Here is a 17238-nt window from a genome sequence, read left to right on the forward strand (position 1 = left end):
TACCCGGAAATAACATAAAAAAATGAAAAGGTTTGTAAAGTAAAATGTTTTTTACGTTATTTTACACTAAATTTGCAGTCTAATTGTTTTCTACAGTGTAGTTAAAGATGCTTCTGCAGCTTACTCTAAACGTGGGTACTTCGTCTAGATTGGATTCAGAACGGTTATATAAACCGTAAAGTATTTGCTGCTTTTGTATCCATGGATGCTGTTCCTTTTTAGAAGATGCCTAACAGGGCCCCTTAAAGAAAACATAGACTGCCAAAAATGTGTCACTGCCAGGGAACGTCACATAAATGGCGGAAAAATCTGTCAATGTCTGCGCTGTAAAAAATGATTAGTTGTTTTTTGTTGTTTCAACTTAAAAAAATAAGTTACCTTGTTGCCTAAAAATTTTAAGTTAGTTCAACTTAAAAATATTAGTTCACTTAATGAATTTGTTGCAAACTCGTTGTGTTGACTAATATTTTTAAGTTGAACTAACTTAAAATTTTAAGGCAACAAGGTAACTTATTTTTTTAAGTTGAAACAACAAAAAACAACAAATCATTTTTTACAGTGTATAGATACATATATAAAAACAGACAACAGTGGCAAAATGCTCACAAGATACTCATGAAAATTGACAAATGGTAAAAACCAATGGGTTATTACAACAGGATTGTGGTAAGTGCCCTAAACAGTGCATAAAGTGTGTATACTGAGAGAAGTGGGTTTATTGATTCGAACCAGTGCTCATTATGGAAACCATCAGTGTAAAAACTGAACCCTGCGCAGGGTCGCTTTTCAGAAACACAGAGAAGGAAAAACAGGTCAGGCCGTATAATGTCTGGTCTTGATTTTTATGTCAGTGCAGTCGCAGAAGAATATGGAGACCAAACCATGACGTATAATACGGAGCAGGTCATTTAAAAGAACGAACAAAGAACACTCTCGTGAAAAAATATATACTGTAACAAATAATATATAACATATTGGATATGAAGGTTTGGAAAGAAATTAAAAAAACAAAATGAATGTTCTGGATAAGTTCTATCTCTCACCGCAATAAACTTTAGGATAAATACATCTACACACATTCTCCTATACTACTCTGACGGAGGTAGCACACCATCAAAATGTTACACAACAAAGTCTGGGAACACGGTTTTAATCATGCAACTGTAAAGTTCAGGGCATCGGACCTGATAAAAGCATGCTGAACTGACGCGAGGATGTTAAACAATGTCAGCTATAAAATAAAAACCTTTTTCTATGCTTGAAACCGTCTGAGAATGCAAAGTGACTTCGGGTTGTTTTGTTCTACACATGGCAAGCACGACACACACGTGAAATCTGAACGTATAAACCTTCAAAATCACAATCACGTATATAAAACAGGACATGGTTCGTTGAGGTCTGAATGGATGAACGTGACGAAGGCTCCGAATCTATGCACGAGGCTCTTCTATACGTGGCCGAACGTCAGCCGCCACAAGCGGTCTTTCAGTTTCTCTCGCCTATTCTACTATTTACACAAAACCACAAGACCGCTTCAACGTATCTACCGAGCGACTGGAAACGGGACCTCGCCGACCAATTTTGCCAGAATATACAAACATATGGAATGTAAAACACGGGTGGAAGTCAATACAGCAAAGGAAGGCTTTGTACAACTTTCCAAAGGTGACGTTTCTATAACGTTTTCCTTGTGCATCAAAGACTTATTTATTACTCTCGTACAAGTCGAGTGGCCGTAAAAACGTTTGCTTGTTTGCGGTAGAACCAGACCTTTACTTTCTAACAGCAAGAAAACAAGACTTGATCCCACCAAATAACACTGGAGACATATAAAAATAACTTAGATGAACCGTGTAAATATAAATAAACAAAAAAAGACGTTTTTAATAAATAATTATATTATTTACAACATCGTATATTGCTAAGAGATTTAAATAACTAAAATACTGAATAAGCAGCAAACATTACAGGCATGAGGTACAGTACAGCAAAAAAAGATCCTGTTTAGTTTACAGTAGACTGTTGAACGGTTTCTCTTCAAACGTGTTCACCAAACAACAAATTTGTTTTTCATGGCTTTAAGAGAGACATTTCCAGGAAAAAAGGACAGAAAAGGAGACGGCCGTTTGCGTACGATACCCCTACACGTGGAACGATCGTACGTAAGTGAAGATTGAAACCGGTTGTTTACTGCTTCATAAGATTGCACATATATACTGTATTTGTTCTAGGCACTCTCTCCAAGTGATGCGTGTATTAAAGCAGCAGTATTTCAGCATTTACTATGCAATAACATACAGTTAAATACTAGCAACGAAGACGTCTATGCAGATTAAATACGACATGATCTTTACACTGAAGGTGGCTCTCGCAGGTTGAATGGTGTTTTTATTGACCGTCTTCGTTTATCTAAGCTTTCAGCCAAAGGTAGTAAACAGAATCCATTACCAAAACAAAAAACACCACAGTATAAAGTACTATTCCATGATGCTAAAACGCTAATTCTACAATTACTATAACCTGTCTGACCATAGCAGCTTATTACGGTAAACGTTTTCTCTCTTTTTATTCCTATTTCGTCAATAAAACGACTATACAAAGACAAGTGCAGCGACTGTGGTCAACGATAAAAATACTGATCGCTACAGACATTTTTAACATACGCACACAGAAGGTCCTGCAAAACATAGTATTTGATACATTTATTGTTAGACGTTAATCGCGTTGAAATAACTTCTGGCACGACCGGTTCTGGGTTGGATAAACGGCCTTGCTGTAAAACAACACGACAGCTGTTGTTGTTTTTCACTTCATATTTAACGTATTCTCTGGAGGAAGATGCCGTTCAGATTTACTTTAAGAGCCAAGGGAGCCGGTGATAAAGGCTCCGAAGCCTGTTCGCAGTTTCTCATATATCTACAAATGGTTTGTTTTGGAGCGATGTGTGGATATTATAAGCTAATGAGCGGTAACAGTACGCCGGATCAGACTAGGGACGGTAAGCACCACTTTAACACTGGGCATTCGACTTCTATAAAAAACATAATGTGTGCGATTATACTGTAATTGCGCACTGCGGTGAAACTACACACGCTTTACAGTTATCCAGTAATGATGTTGTTTGTGTGGGTATAATGAGATATAAATAACAAAATGTAATTTTTTATTGATTCATTTTGGTCAACTTTGTGACTACAGTACTTCGGATCATGAACGAGAAAATGCTGACTGACTATTTTCAAGAAGTTCTAAACGTAGTTTTGTCTCCCGACTTCTACCGTGATCAAACCGACTCATTTTTCCAGTTCTTGGGGTCGAGCTCTTTCTCCTATTATTGTATTTGGATGGGCGGGGAAGTTTGGTTGTATTTCAAATCTCATCGGCCGAACAGACTGCCATCGGATGTTACGTTGCTTTCATTACTTGAAACGAATGAATGGATGAATGCACAAAATTCAGCTGCGAGGAGCTGAATTAGCTTGGAGTTACAAATGTTTTATGGAATTCTAGTATATGGATTTTTACTCAACTTTTTTTAAACTTTGTGCTTCCCCACTCACAATTTCTACACAATAAAATATAACTGGCATAACAAGATATATGTTCATAACTTAAAACATTGGTTCTTCGGCTTTGTTAAATGCTTGTTTTGTCGTTTTTTTCAAATAATATAAAGCCATCTTGAGATCAAATGGGCAGTGGGAAAACTCGGAGTGGATCTGGATTGGGATAATTACAGAATGCTCAGCCTTTCTACTCACATACTCTGTCCTATCTTCCTTCGGCATTCATTTCATTGGCTAAATAAAAACGTAACGCCAAACGTAGTCCAAAATACAAGATATATAATTTGTTGATAGACAAGACTGTACAATGAGCAATGCTGTCTTACTGAATATCGTGCACGGCTGACTCACAGCCATGCTAATATTCAGTACAACAGCACTCCTGATCATAATGCTTAAAGGGAAAGTTCACCCCAAAAATGAACATTCTTCCATCATTGACTCACCATCATGTCATTCCAAACCTGTATGACTTTCTTTCCTCTGCAGAACACAAAAGAAGATATTTTGAAGAACGTCGGTAACCAAACAACATTGGCACCCATTGACGAGGGTGAATGAACAATGATTTTTTTTGGGGTGAACTGTCCCTTTAAATGTGCAATAGCAGCTTTAACATGATTGTGTATTTGTCTTTAAAGCGGTGTGATATGCTGTAAAGATGCATTTTGAGCAGAGACAGCACATTGTGATACATTAAACTACAAACTGTCCACTCAAAAACAGCAAAACGAACAGCAACTGGGGTTGTAACTCACAGGATCAACACCTCCGCTGATGATTTTCGGCTTCATTTCTTGCCGATCTACGAGTTTTGTGATTTAGGGCCACAGCAGCTGCACTCGTACATCTAGTGCCGTGAAACATTCCCATCATCCCTCTGCGTCTCATAGAGGCGCCGAGGTCGCCAGCTAGATTTTCGTTACGGTTGTGAGAGCAGCCCAAACATTCGGAAGAGTGCGAGCTATTTGTGTTCAGCCCGTCTCTTTTTTGGATTTCATATTACTTTGTGTTCGAAAAATGCCAAAAAACAGAACTCTTGACATGAAAAGACACAGCGAACGGATAAACAGTCAGCTAGGTGGTCCCAGATAATGGTCAATTAAAGCAAACATAAAGGAACGAAACTGTCAGCACAGGCTTGTTTAAGCCCAAGTTTGACGACATCTACAGTTGCTATTACCATTGGATGCGTTGGTAAAACTTCCACTTTTTTATCCCGGTTTGGTGGTTAATTCATTTTTTGAGGTTGAGTGTCATACCCTCATAGGTTGTTGTTGGATAAGGAAACAAGGGCATGATGGCTGGTATGTTGGAGTGTGGTGTGAGTGGAGAGACCCTCTGATAAGCAGCATGTTGAGGAATGATTTCCCATCAGGCCCCTGGGTGCCACCGAGGGGGCTCGAAGCTCAGCCGATAAACCGGTGACGGAATCCTTTGTTGTTTTCCTGGGCGTGGGGGTCTCGACATGCACAGTCTCCTCGAACGTCACATGACATTGGGAACGGGATCACCTGCCGCAGACGAAACATCAAAGTGGGTTGAGCTCAAGGAAGTTAGATGACACATTCAGCATGGCGCTGATCTGTTATTGCAATGCACGGCATCTCACCTTCCTTTTCAATGAAAGAAAGTTACGTTTTAGATAAACTACAGTGATTTTAACCACACAACCTGCAGTCACACCGTAACAAAAATGATTACAGTTACAGTTACTAGCCAGCACCCAGAATATGTAGTTTATTTAAAAATATAATACTTGTAAAAAATATAATATTACAACAACAGAATGTCTGCGTTAAAAAAATAGCATTTTTCATAAAAAGTTTATAAAAACACATGACACATGGAACATTATTTACCTCACACCACTTTATATATATTTATTTTGCCTGCATGTGTTAACATAACATTTATAGAAACTTAAAAAAAAGTATGACTGATCAAATGCACATTTTATTACATTAAATTTAAAATAATTATAAGCTTTATTCAAAGTATTTTTTTAAGTCAGATTCTAAATTACCTTGCGCAGATGGTGAAAAAAATGAAAAACTTGTTATAACTTTGTAATTTTGTATTCTTTTAGGTATCTAAAATATCTTACAAATATTAAATCAAGATCAATTTAATTCTATTGTGCAAAAAGATATCACACTTTGTTTTATATACAAAAAAGAGAGATATAGCGTAAACCCGACCGCAGACGCTATGCTTTCACAGTCATTTTAGTTAGAATATATACATACAGTCATAAACAACCATCAGAATCGAGTGCAATGTTTAAGATGTACAGTACATAAACTGTGCTTTCGTAAATGAAATCCTATGGACTGACGAAAATGAGCGCATGTAAACACAGCTACTGTTAAAATCCAAACTACATATGGCTAAAGCAACAAGAGGTCTCTTGTGTAAGGCGAGCTTGGGGGGGTGTGGGGGGGGGTTCGGGGAATGGCCTCTCATTGCCCTGTGAAACACACAGGCTTTCCCTTTTCGGTGTCCCCAACCACCGTAGGGGTTTTTCCCAACTGTAAATCTAGTCCATTCATGAAGCCTACAAACTCTGGCTGACAACATTCCCTCCACCGCCACGCTCCTCATTTCAGCCGACCAACACTTCTCCAGTTGTTGACTGTATGCGTCTTCACAATGTTTTCGCTGCCCTCGGTCATCCCTGAACAGCTTCCAGGGAAAACAAACGAAACGCAGCAAAACAAAAATCTTTCGTGGAAAACCTACTGTGCGCTTTTGCAGGGATTTCTCAACACCTGGCGATTTTTGAAACGAATGCCTTTGTTTAAAATATACAAAAGGTGGATTTGTATCATTTTAAGCGCAAATATCTGCATATGAATTTACATTCAAGTAGTAATGTCTAAGAACCGGCACTGTGCGTAAACTGTAAATAAACAATACTTTACACTATTTCAGCATTTCACAAAACTCAAACGCTGAAGCTGACACAGGCTTGAAAGAAGGAAGCTCGAGATTTCTGCAGTAAGATTTTGACAGTAAGCTGAGCTGTCAGGGCACCTTTCATTTGGCAAACCTTGCAACCACGGAATGTTCTCAAAACATGTGACCTTCTCAATGGTGATGTCATCGGGCCAGTCAGCAGACAGTCTGCGATTCCTCCAATCGTTTCTGGAAATATTCGCAGGTCAGCAACCACAAGGTTTCATTTGGGGAATGTAATGAAGCTTATTAAAAAGTTTGTCTTTTTGAGATAAAAATGTCGAAATCTTCCTGCAGACAACTTCACTCTAGGTTTAAATTTGGGTTCAATTCGGAAAAGATTGTTTATCATCTCTTTCCACTTAACGCATCACCGAATTCACTTCTTCCCCCATGACTTCACCCCCCGAAACGGAAGACCTCATCATTGCCGGCACAGATTCAAAACCTGGTCATCTTCAAGCCCAACAAACCAACAGGATGCTTTGTGTCAATGTTGCTCTTCTGTCTGCTCGCAGCCCTGGCTGGTTTTTCCTAATTGCTCCGAGGCCCCGCGAGGGCGGTGATCCGCTATTGATGGCGCATTTGGGAGGAAAACACCTTGGCTGACAAACACAAGCAATGTATACTATGACTTATTGGAACATTGGATTGAAAAACACGCCGTCCTTCCAACCAAACAATGCAAACAGCTTCGTCCTGAGAGCACTAAAACACACGCAGTGCAAAGAACTTCAGAGAAAGCCTTTCAGTGGGGACACCAAATTCTGTGTTTACTAAATCCAATAAACCATCAAACTTTATGAATCAAAACATCATCTCGGAGCTATTCGGCATGACCTGTAAAACTTAGATCTTTGTGACCTCTTTAAGGTTATTTTGATGATCTTTAACAGCTACACGGCTTAATTTGCTTTCAGGTGATACGAACACATTTGAATTCATACAAAAATGTTGAAAAGGTCACATCTGGACAGAGTTTACACTGGTATTAACGTCATGTTAATAATAAAGTGCATATTAAATACAACTAAATGTTCTGGGGAGTTGGATGGTACCCAAATTTGTATAGTTAAGGCAAATAGACAAACCACTTCATATCCTTAAGTTTGAAAAAACATTGTGTGTTTATTGACAGCAGGTAGTTTGTTGTAGTATTTGCTTTGGTAATCCACTGGGGTGTGTAAACGGTCCACTCAAGTTCAGATATGATTTACAACTGTTTTTGTAAAAGTTAGCAGACCACTTCCAAACGTTGTTTCTAAGGCTTTCACAACAAGCTGTGTATTCTGCCGGGAAATGCGTCATCACACACGCCAGTCTTTTTGATTTTGGCACAGCGCAATGGTGAAGCGGTCCAGCGTGCTTCCAGGGTTCGCTGTTGTAATTTTGGAGAAGTTACTTCATTCTTGGTCTGTCAAAAGAGAGCCGTACTTTTTCTGGCAGCCAGGGAAACTTGCTCAAGGAAAAAGCAACGGAGGATCAAGTGAAAGAGGGCGGAAGATGACAAGTTCTTTTAAAGAGAATCGAACACAGGCCTTTGTGGAGCTCAGGATCTTTACCGCTCAAGATGAAATATGTGCATTTCTTCTGAAGTGAGGCGAAAGTACATATGGAAATATATATGCTACCATTTGTTGCCATGGATTTGGAAAACAAAACAAAACGGTTCATCTGCAATGCCTACAATGCATCGTGGGTAACGTGGGTGCCCTTAAAGGTTTCCTCTCCATGAAGATAATTACGACACAAGATGTATTGCCCTGCATAACAATATAAATCTATAATAATAATAGCAATTACACACTTCATTTTATATGCTGTACTACACTTCCCAGAATATTATTTTGGTGAAAAATGAGCAAAATACCACGTAAAACCACATTCTCGCCATGCCCAGATTTACTACGATAAGTCCACGATAAAGATTTATATTCGGATCAGATTTAGTGGTAAATGTTAGGTTTATGTCATTCGTCCTTGTGTGTTTACGTCATTTCTGCGAGTGAAGAAAAGGTCCAGCTACTATTTCATATATGTTTGGCTGCTGCTGGGGAAACAGTTCATTCAGACAACTTTATCTTCATTTTCTTCATACAATCATTGGATATTGTCTTGAGTACATCACATCGCCATAAAGTTTCTTTTGAGGTGTTTAATGAAAAGTTTTTTTGATAAGGTTACTAATTTATTTACCAATATTCATGAGTACTGTATATCACCACTGCCATTTTAAAGTGCCTTAAGTACTAAAACTAATAAAACACTTCTGGTAAAATTACTATAAAGAACTAAAATGATAAAAATAAAAGCTAATTCAAAATAGGAATAAAACTACAGTACAATTAAACTGAACTAAATTTTGTATACTATACATATAGATAATATACAGCATATATAGATATACATATACATGTACTGTATATTCATCTCAAATGTATAAATACGTGTTAAAATATGTGCTTCGTCTCCAAATCAGTTTATATTTTTAAATTTAGCTTGTAATTATCTTTACATAATGAATTTACAACCAATTAAACTAAAACAATTAGGGATACAATTTCAAATTTGCAACCCATAACTTTTGCCTCTCTATCGCCATCTCTGTTTGAAACATTACATTGCAGGTTTCTTTGCGTACTTTATGTGTATTCAAGTCAAATGACGTCAAACTGATATACAGTATTCTGTCAAGTCCCGACAGCTTACATTTTAAACCATTATTATCTTGCATATAATGCTTACAATTATAATGTTTATTTGTAATTACACAAAAACGTAGAGGTTACATACAAGTAAATGTATTTACAATAGCATTGCATTTTTCACTGCGTTAGAAAGTGGCATCATTGATTCGTTATTAATGATTTTATAGATAAACTACTCACCTTTTTGGTTTTGACCGTGGAACGACAACAGTCTCCACCATCATAGTTGCAGAATGCTCGGTTGTTGATGGCGTCGCAGTAGTTGTCCCCCATGAAAGGCTAAAGCCAAAAACACAACATATAAACCTAAACAACTTCCCTCATCAATCACGATACGTTAATAATCTTCGCAATCACAATCTGGCTCGACGCCAAATAACGATGTGCTCCACCATAAACCCCCATCCATCCGTGAATGAATACAAACTCATAAAGAAAGAAAGAGACAACTATTCACACTTGCATACATCCACCGCCGTGTAAAAATAGACGCATAGACTCGAGTCTGTTGCAATTATATTGCCCTGGAAAAATTGAGCTAGTATTCCCGGGCCTGTGGATGGAGGAGGCTGCTTTTAATGGGGAAACCAAAGCCCTATTAAACTTCTATGTGTCTCCCTCAGGAGTTACTACACATTTCCATCCTGACAGGCACAGAAGGTTGCACAACACACCTGTGACCTTTTGCAGTTTGAAATCATCTCTCTGGCCCGACCCAAATGCTTTCAGAGGGCGGCTAATTACCACCCATTGAAACTGGGTCAGAATGAGGTGGGCTCCAAAGTCTGCAGGTTTGGCCCAGATTTACAAAAAATGGACTGGTCACCTCGCTGCCATAATACTACAGGATTGCAGAGATATTTTGGCCCCCACTGACTTCCTTTGTACGGACACAAAAACACAGAGACATTTCTCAAAATATCCTTATTTGTGCGTTTCGTAGAACAAAGAGTCATTTGAATGACACGAGGGTAAATAAATAACAGGGCGAACATTCGTTCAGTGAGTTGAACTGGAGAACCTGATCATTCGGATTTGTGAATGAGTCATTGAGTTTTGAGGCCTGAATCAACGGATTCATTCACTCAAATTCATTCACAAGTCGGAATTTACAACTTCTCGTGAATGTCTGAAAGAGAGCTAATCTGTGCGAAAGAATAATCCACAATTATGGTACAAAAGTACAGAAATGGTATGGATCACTTATTTTACTTTTACTGTATGTTGTTTTTGCCATTTTATGCTTTACTTTCTTTATATTCGAACGTATATCATTTACTTTATACATTGAAAAGTGCGCTCAATATCATGTTTTTGTTTTTAGATACGCCGAAGAGCACTTTCAGGGTAGTGTTGTCGAAATGCAAGAACCACGTGTTCTACAAAACAAAAGATGCTCATAAAGCAAAACATCTAGGAATGTCGGTTCAGTCTTTTCTTTGGCGAACGTACAGTACATTGTATTTTACGCTAACATTAGCACTTCCTCAAAAAAACTCCATCTGTGAGAAGACACAGTCGCTATTTTCTCATTCCTTCTTCAGGAATGTGATACCCTCCAGATGAGGTTTCCAGGTTCCTCTAAAACGCTAAAGAAAACAAATTAGCCTTAAAAACAAAACAAAGGTGGTAACAAATCCCCCTTGCCTGCTTTTGTTGGCCTTGTTAAACCTGACTCAGATCGGGCTAGACTGGTCCAAGGAGCGAAAGAGAGGAAGACACCAAGCACAGCGTGTTTATTTATGTATCTGACTTCAAAGAGCGTGAGAAGATGGCAGAAACAACTGCTCAAGGTCAGGTTCCAGAGAAAAACCTCTGCCAGACCTCCATGACTGCGTGGAGCTCAGAGCTATGTCTGAAAGATGAACACGAAACGCAAATGGTTCTGACGCAAATGGTGTCGTGCAAACACAAATGGTGAAAAATGAGCAAGAATTAGAATATGTGGTCGGTCTTACCTCACATCCCTTGATGCAATGGAGAGCCTCTGGGTTAGGGTACCACTTGAGTCCCATGGTGCATACCATATTCTATACGACAGAGAGAAAGTTATGCGTAAATAATCTCAATTTTTAAAAGCAGTGCTTCAATTGTGAGTTGAATTCAATGAAGGCTTTATTGATTCGTCTGGGAATAGCTAAGTTTGAAGGAAGGGAGTCATTAAACTCCAGGAGTGTTCCCCGGTATAGGTTAACACAGGTAGAGTGGATGTTTGGAGAGGTGAAATGACGCGGTCTGGGGGGAACTCCAGATTCAACGGCGAATGGAAAGGCTCAGAGTAAACAGAACATTTCTAAGAAAACAGGCATTTGCCTTTCTGGCCAACTGTGGCCATCCGCACACTTAGTATTCAGTGTCACACTAAGGGCCCGAGCGGCTTGTTTACTCGAGGCTTAATTTAAACCTGCTCCTGAACTTCTGCTTGTTTTTATAGTTCCTCCACAGGCCCGGGCTGCACGGGGCGACGTGTGTTTTGTATTAAATAGACTTTTATACTATCTGATCACAGACGCATTCTCGTTTTTACAGTAAGGCCTTTTACACGTTTCTCAATACATGGTCAAGAAGCAACCTCTCCTGGAGGCTGCTTGCAAGACACGTTTATTTACGGAGAGTGAGGTTACGAAATGTGCATGCCGTGCAAAAACCTCACATCTCCATGTTGCGTGTTTTTGTCATGAGTCAGTATTATTAGTCACCCTTTACGCTTGTCACTGGGTTTTGCAAATATCTAACCAATAAAAAGTATGAAAAATTGCTGGTCAACTTTGACAACACAGTATGCACACAGAATTTGGACATTCAAGGTTTCGTAAGGACAGAGACGATATGCGCATTAACGTTTTTTTGAACACTTATGTTTGCGAAAGCATTTAAAAAAACATTTTAAGTGCCTTCGCCTTTCTGTTGTGCCTTTTAAGGACTAAAAATATTCGTTCCTAAACAATTCAGTGGACAAGTCGATGTTTCAAATGAGCTATTCACAGAGACGCATGCTTCGTTCTTTAATAAAGCAGCTGTTTTGAAAGAATCAAGTGAATAATTCAGTGACTCCAGTACTTACAGGCCGTTTTAGTTACACATTTAAAATAATATTTTTCTATAGACAATTTCAGCTGCAACAACATAAACAAACGTTATGTGGCCCAATGCGTAACTTCCGATAGACTTCCGCAAAGAATAAATAACTGTTGAGTTGTTTTAGTTTAAAGATGAGGTAACATGATATTTCATGCACTCTGACTTCTTTACACTGTTAAAATGCCGCTTCACTCGGCTGACGGAAGTTTAGCTAAGTTTGCTTGCTCACTGCATTTTGGTGATGAATGTTATATAAACAATAGATATAACGCTGGATTTGGAGATCGTTTGAAATTGATAGATGGCGCGGTCTCAGCGCTAAAAAATACCGTACATTAACTGCACGCGTTATGTCAAACTAAGTCATATGTCTGTGTTTTGTTGGCAATCGGCGCGTATGTGCATAATGTAAACAACACGAAGGGATTAATACGATGATGTATTGTGTGCACGTGTTGTAGTTCCGTCTCCCCTGCCAGCCTCCAGCAGCTCGTCTTTTTCCGGAAATAATCGTACAACTGATCTCTCTTTTATAGATTTGATCAAACTAAATACTCTTCGAAGATACGATGTATGCAATACTACTGTAGAGATTTGCAGAAACTGCATGTGTTACCCCATTTTTAAGTTAATACAATGACTATATAATAAAATAGTAATATCAATTAATATTAATATTTGCATTTACATTTAGTCATTTAGCAGACGCTTTTATCCAAAGCGACTTACAGAGAGTTCAGGGAGCAATAAAGCGATATGTCATACAGGAATATAATATATAATACAAATTAAATGTAAAATTAATTGTTGTATTATAATAATAATTCATTACATTTATATAGCGCCTTTCTGGGTACTCAAAGCGCTTTACATCGAAGGGGGAATCTCATCATCCACCACCAATTATAACCAAACACAGCCCGGATGTTAACTTACAGACGACGCATGCATCCGATAAAATCATCTATAGATGAACGTCACACATTGAATAAGTTCCACACAATAATATAAAAATAAAAAATGTTGCAGTATACTCATATAACATTTACTATAGTCCAATGTACAGTAGTAACATTCCCAGACACTATTGTGTTTTTGAGTCTTACAACAAGTATACCTTACAACGAGTATTTACTACGGTTTATCAAATTACTAAACGACAAAATACTGTAATGTATATTAAATAAGTAATATATCTGTAATATATCTTAGTACACTACAGTTCACTATAGTAAATACAAAAGTGAACTACAGTATGTTTTCATGTAAACTGCTTCATGCCTGTTGTATGATTGGTCTTCAGTTTTTCATATAACCAGTTATTCATTCTTCTTAATGAAGCATTCAAAATGTTTTTATCTATTTTTGGAAATTGTGGTTCATTTTGTAGATCTAAACGATGAATAACCACAATATCGCACAGCATGGCGATACCACGTGATCTTATGATACTTCACCTGGTATTGTATCGTATAATATATTTATGTTATCGTGACAACCCTAACATATGATGCTCTCCTTCAAGTCTCTACATAGTAAAGAAGAGTTCAGAAAACTACTCCGAAACGTTGTCCTCAAAATGACAGTAATTGCTTTATTTGCAGCAGATAAATATGGGAATATGTACGTCTCCTCTGCTCCCAGACGCAGGAGGTACATTTGTTTTGTGCTTCCTAAAGTTCCACACGCAGTCTAAATAATCAAGCAAAGAACCACATGGCGCAAACCACACAGAAAAAGAACGAGAAGCAATCAGACCGCACCAAAGAATCTCCACAACACTAGAAGAAGAAATGCAAATACGGAATGAAAAAGCCAGACGACCTCATAACCGCTGGCGGGCATGACGTCACCCGAAAATGTCATTCAGGAGTCCATATATAAATCGATGACATAGTGAAGACGGAAATGGATATTCCTTGAGACCTGTGCGGGCGGCCCCGGTGATCCTAGCCGCAGTTTTCTTGTTTGCGTTACAGATGTAGTATGAAATCACCAGTTTCCATAAAGATATGGAAGAATCGGGCGCATTTTTGTCTCTTTCCATGACTTGAAATGAGTCATTCGAATTAAGTGGCCCCGGAGTCACGTGGCGTTTCGCGGTCTGCTACCGCGATAAAATCATACCTTTTCTCTGAGGAGCGTGAGAGTGAAAGGAACTGTTCAAAACGTTACAGCGAGAAAAACAACCCCCGGCCATTTACTGTCATACACCGAATGACGGACGGAGACCACCATCTGGAATATGACAATGGTTCAAAAGCAGTTCAGAAGGCTGTCATGTTAAGCATTCTTTGGTCGATAACCACTTCGTTTGTCCAGTTCTGCGGTTGGGCTGTTTTGAATCGAAACAGGGACTCTGAGGGAAAATAACATTTGGTTTGTATATTCATTCATCAACACCCGGTATTTTGGAAGCACTTCACGTCCAGTCTAAAGCTCTGAGGAAACGAGATGGGCAAATAAGCCGTATGCGTCACGTCACTGGCAGTGCTTTATAAAAAGGTCTGTTTGTGTCTGCTTATATTGTTACAAAAGCTTCCTCAACAGGGGCTGGTTGTAAAATGCGCCTTAAAGGGATAGTGCACCCGAAAATGAACATTCTGTCATTAAAAGTGCTTCTTGCTTTCAAAAGTACCGCAAAAGTCACCAGTGTAAGTGTAAGTGTGTGTGTGGTCTGGGCAGGGTTCTATTTCGGTCAGGGTAAACGCGATGATACACTGGATTTTAAAACCGCGCCGTCATTTCCATTTTTGATGAATGCTTAATCTGAGTATTAATCACAATGCTGACGGCGACTGGAGTGCGTTTACATCACAAAAGGTTTATTTTGACCTCCTTAAGTGTTTACGGTACAACCTTGCTTTTTAGAGATGGTTTCGTAGAAGCTACGTCGCGCCGGCGTTATACAACACAACACAGTGTTACATACAGGCACTGAATTATAAACATGTTGGAAGATTCGACTTGTATTATTAACAGGCCTCAAATATTTATCCTGTGTGTGACATCGGCCAAAGATATACTAAAATTTGGAAACCGAGACCACAACTCCGAAGACAAAAACATTTACATCAGTAATGTAAAGTGAGCCCACCCAAACGTGGCACGCACCGTAACTTTGGGCGGGTTCCACCAGTGGTCTGTCATCACGGCTTGGACGGTCATGTTGCCGGGCAGGAGAATCACGCTGCTGCTGGCATCTCGGCAGGACACCTCGCACTCCTCTCCTGTTGACCAGCACAGACGGGTTTACAATCAGCCATTGTGTACTGAAAGTCACAGGCTAAGCTTTTACAAAATAAACATAGCCGAAAAAGCTTTTGTAATCTCTGAGTGCAAATAGACAGAGACCTATCCGGTGTCCGCCCTGGCAGTTGAGATGGATGGCTGGGCTGAGATTCTGCGGTACAGAACACTGTCCCGTCAGGTTGGGGCAGAGACGCAATGAGCCGGTCCAGTTCCCGTCCTTTCGACATCGGATCATGTTGGTGGAAGGACCCTGGAGCAAGAATCCAATGTTTTTATTAATGTTCTGGAGGGACAGAAGCGTAACCAATCATACCGGACAACAAACTTATTTGATAAATAACGCAAGCATCTTCAAAGGGTGGAGGCCCCGATTGGGAGCGCTTGGTTCTGTTTGTCCCTTTTAAAGTATAAGCATCGACCAGATCACTTCATTCTGGGGGTTTGGGCAGCTTTTGTCACAACACTGCTCCGAGTGTCAAGCGTTTTATGAACAAGAGAGTAGAAAGCATGCTATAATCAATAAATACAGTTTTTTTGCATTATTTGGGCAAAACATTGAGACAATCTTGATTGAGAATTAAAGTTTTTCAGGATGGGTCTGCAGTGGCGATGGTCTTTGATCAACATGTTACCATTAGCAGAAGGCTGAAATGGAGATATTAGTTTGGGGAGGGGGGTGTAGTTACAAACAAATAAGATGGGTTGGAAATTAGCGCTGCTATTCATCTAGAATGATCCTTATGTGATGATAAATGTTTTGTCCTGGCCAGGTTCATATGCGGCAGGTGCATGCATCCATTGGCTCATTTGACATGTTATTGTTTAATAGAACTAATAAATGAATAATATATATAAAATTAATATATGTTGTTTAATAGGAATAATACTGTACATAAATATTTTATTCCATATGTTTGTGAGGCCTTATTTGAAAAAGACATCATTAATATTAAGACAGATAATTAATAAATAGACATAAAATTGATCATTAATAAATATACTTTTGTTAATGTCAACCGACATTATTACAAAATTGTCCTTCATATATTTACACAATTTCTTTAAAACCGTGTATTCATATGTATACAATGATATAGCTTTCATTTATGTCAAAATCTAAAATTATATTTAATATAATATGCTTAAAATAGTCCATATGTTGTGAGGCCTTATTTGATAAACACATAATTAACATTAAGACAGCTAGTTAATAAATGAGATCTAAAATTATTAATGAATAAATACTCATTTTGTTAATGTAAACTGACATTATTACAAAATGTTATAGATTTAGTTATAGATCATTCATATACGATCACATTTATAAATGTATATATTATTTATGTAATTTATGACATTCTAAAAGCATAACATTTACAAATATTAAATATTTTATTAAATATTATTCAGAATGAACATGTTGTAATAATGGCAATTGGCATGAATAAAATGAGTATTTATTCATTATTCATTTTAAATCTATTTATTAATGATCTGTCTTGATACTGATATTTGTTTATCAAATATTTTTGAATATTTCTAATATTAAAAAAGTTTTAGTGGTGTTGTGAATGGGTGTCCCTTATTTTGAACATGGCAACCCTTTTTCCACGCCACAGCAAATACGAAGAAAAGGTTTGCCCAATGGTTGAGCTCAACCTCATACTGTATTC

At 38.3% G+C, this 17238-nt stretch overlaps 1 protein-coding gene across 3 annotated transcripts in view; it reads right to left on the bottom strand.

Annotated features, from left to right (window-relative positions):
* Positions 1-528: 528 nt before the first annotated feature.
* Positions 529-17238, bottom strand: part of pappab (pregnancy-associated plasma protein A, pappalysin 1b) — a 67697-nt gene continuing 50987 nt past the window's right edge. For 2 of the 3 annotated variants that reach the window (XM_057327675.1, XM_057327669.1), the window contains exons 18-22: positions 15668-15815; positions 15428-15543; positions 11191-11262; positions 9413-9511; positions 529-5080 (exon numbers count right to left, since the gene is read on the bottom strand). In XM_057327675.1, coding sequence (XP_057183658.1) covers positions 4976-5080; positions 9413-9511; positions 11191-11262; positions 15428-15543; positions 15668-15815 — 540 coding nt within the window. In that variant the 3' untranslated portion in view covers positions 529-4975. Of the gene's footprint in view, positions 5081-9412; positions 9512-11049; positions 11088-11190; positions 11263-15427; positions 15544-15667; positions 15816-17238 lie in introns of those variants that run through there. The other variant, XM_057327682.1, reaches the window with a different exon arrangement.

This window comes from Triplophysa rosa, linkage group LG2 (genome assembly GCF_024868665.1).
Source record: "Triplophysa rosa linkage group LG2, Trosa_1v2, whole genome shotgun sequence".
Lineage (NCBI taxonomy): Eukaryota > Metazoa > Chordata > Actinopteri > Cypriniformes > Nemacheilidae > Triplophysa > Triplophysa rosa.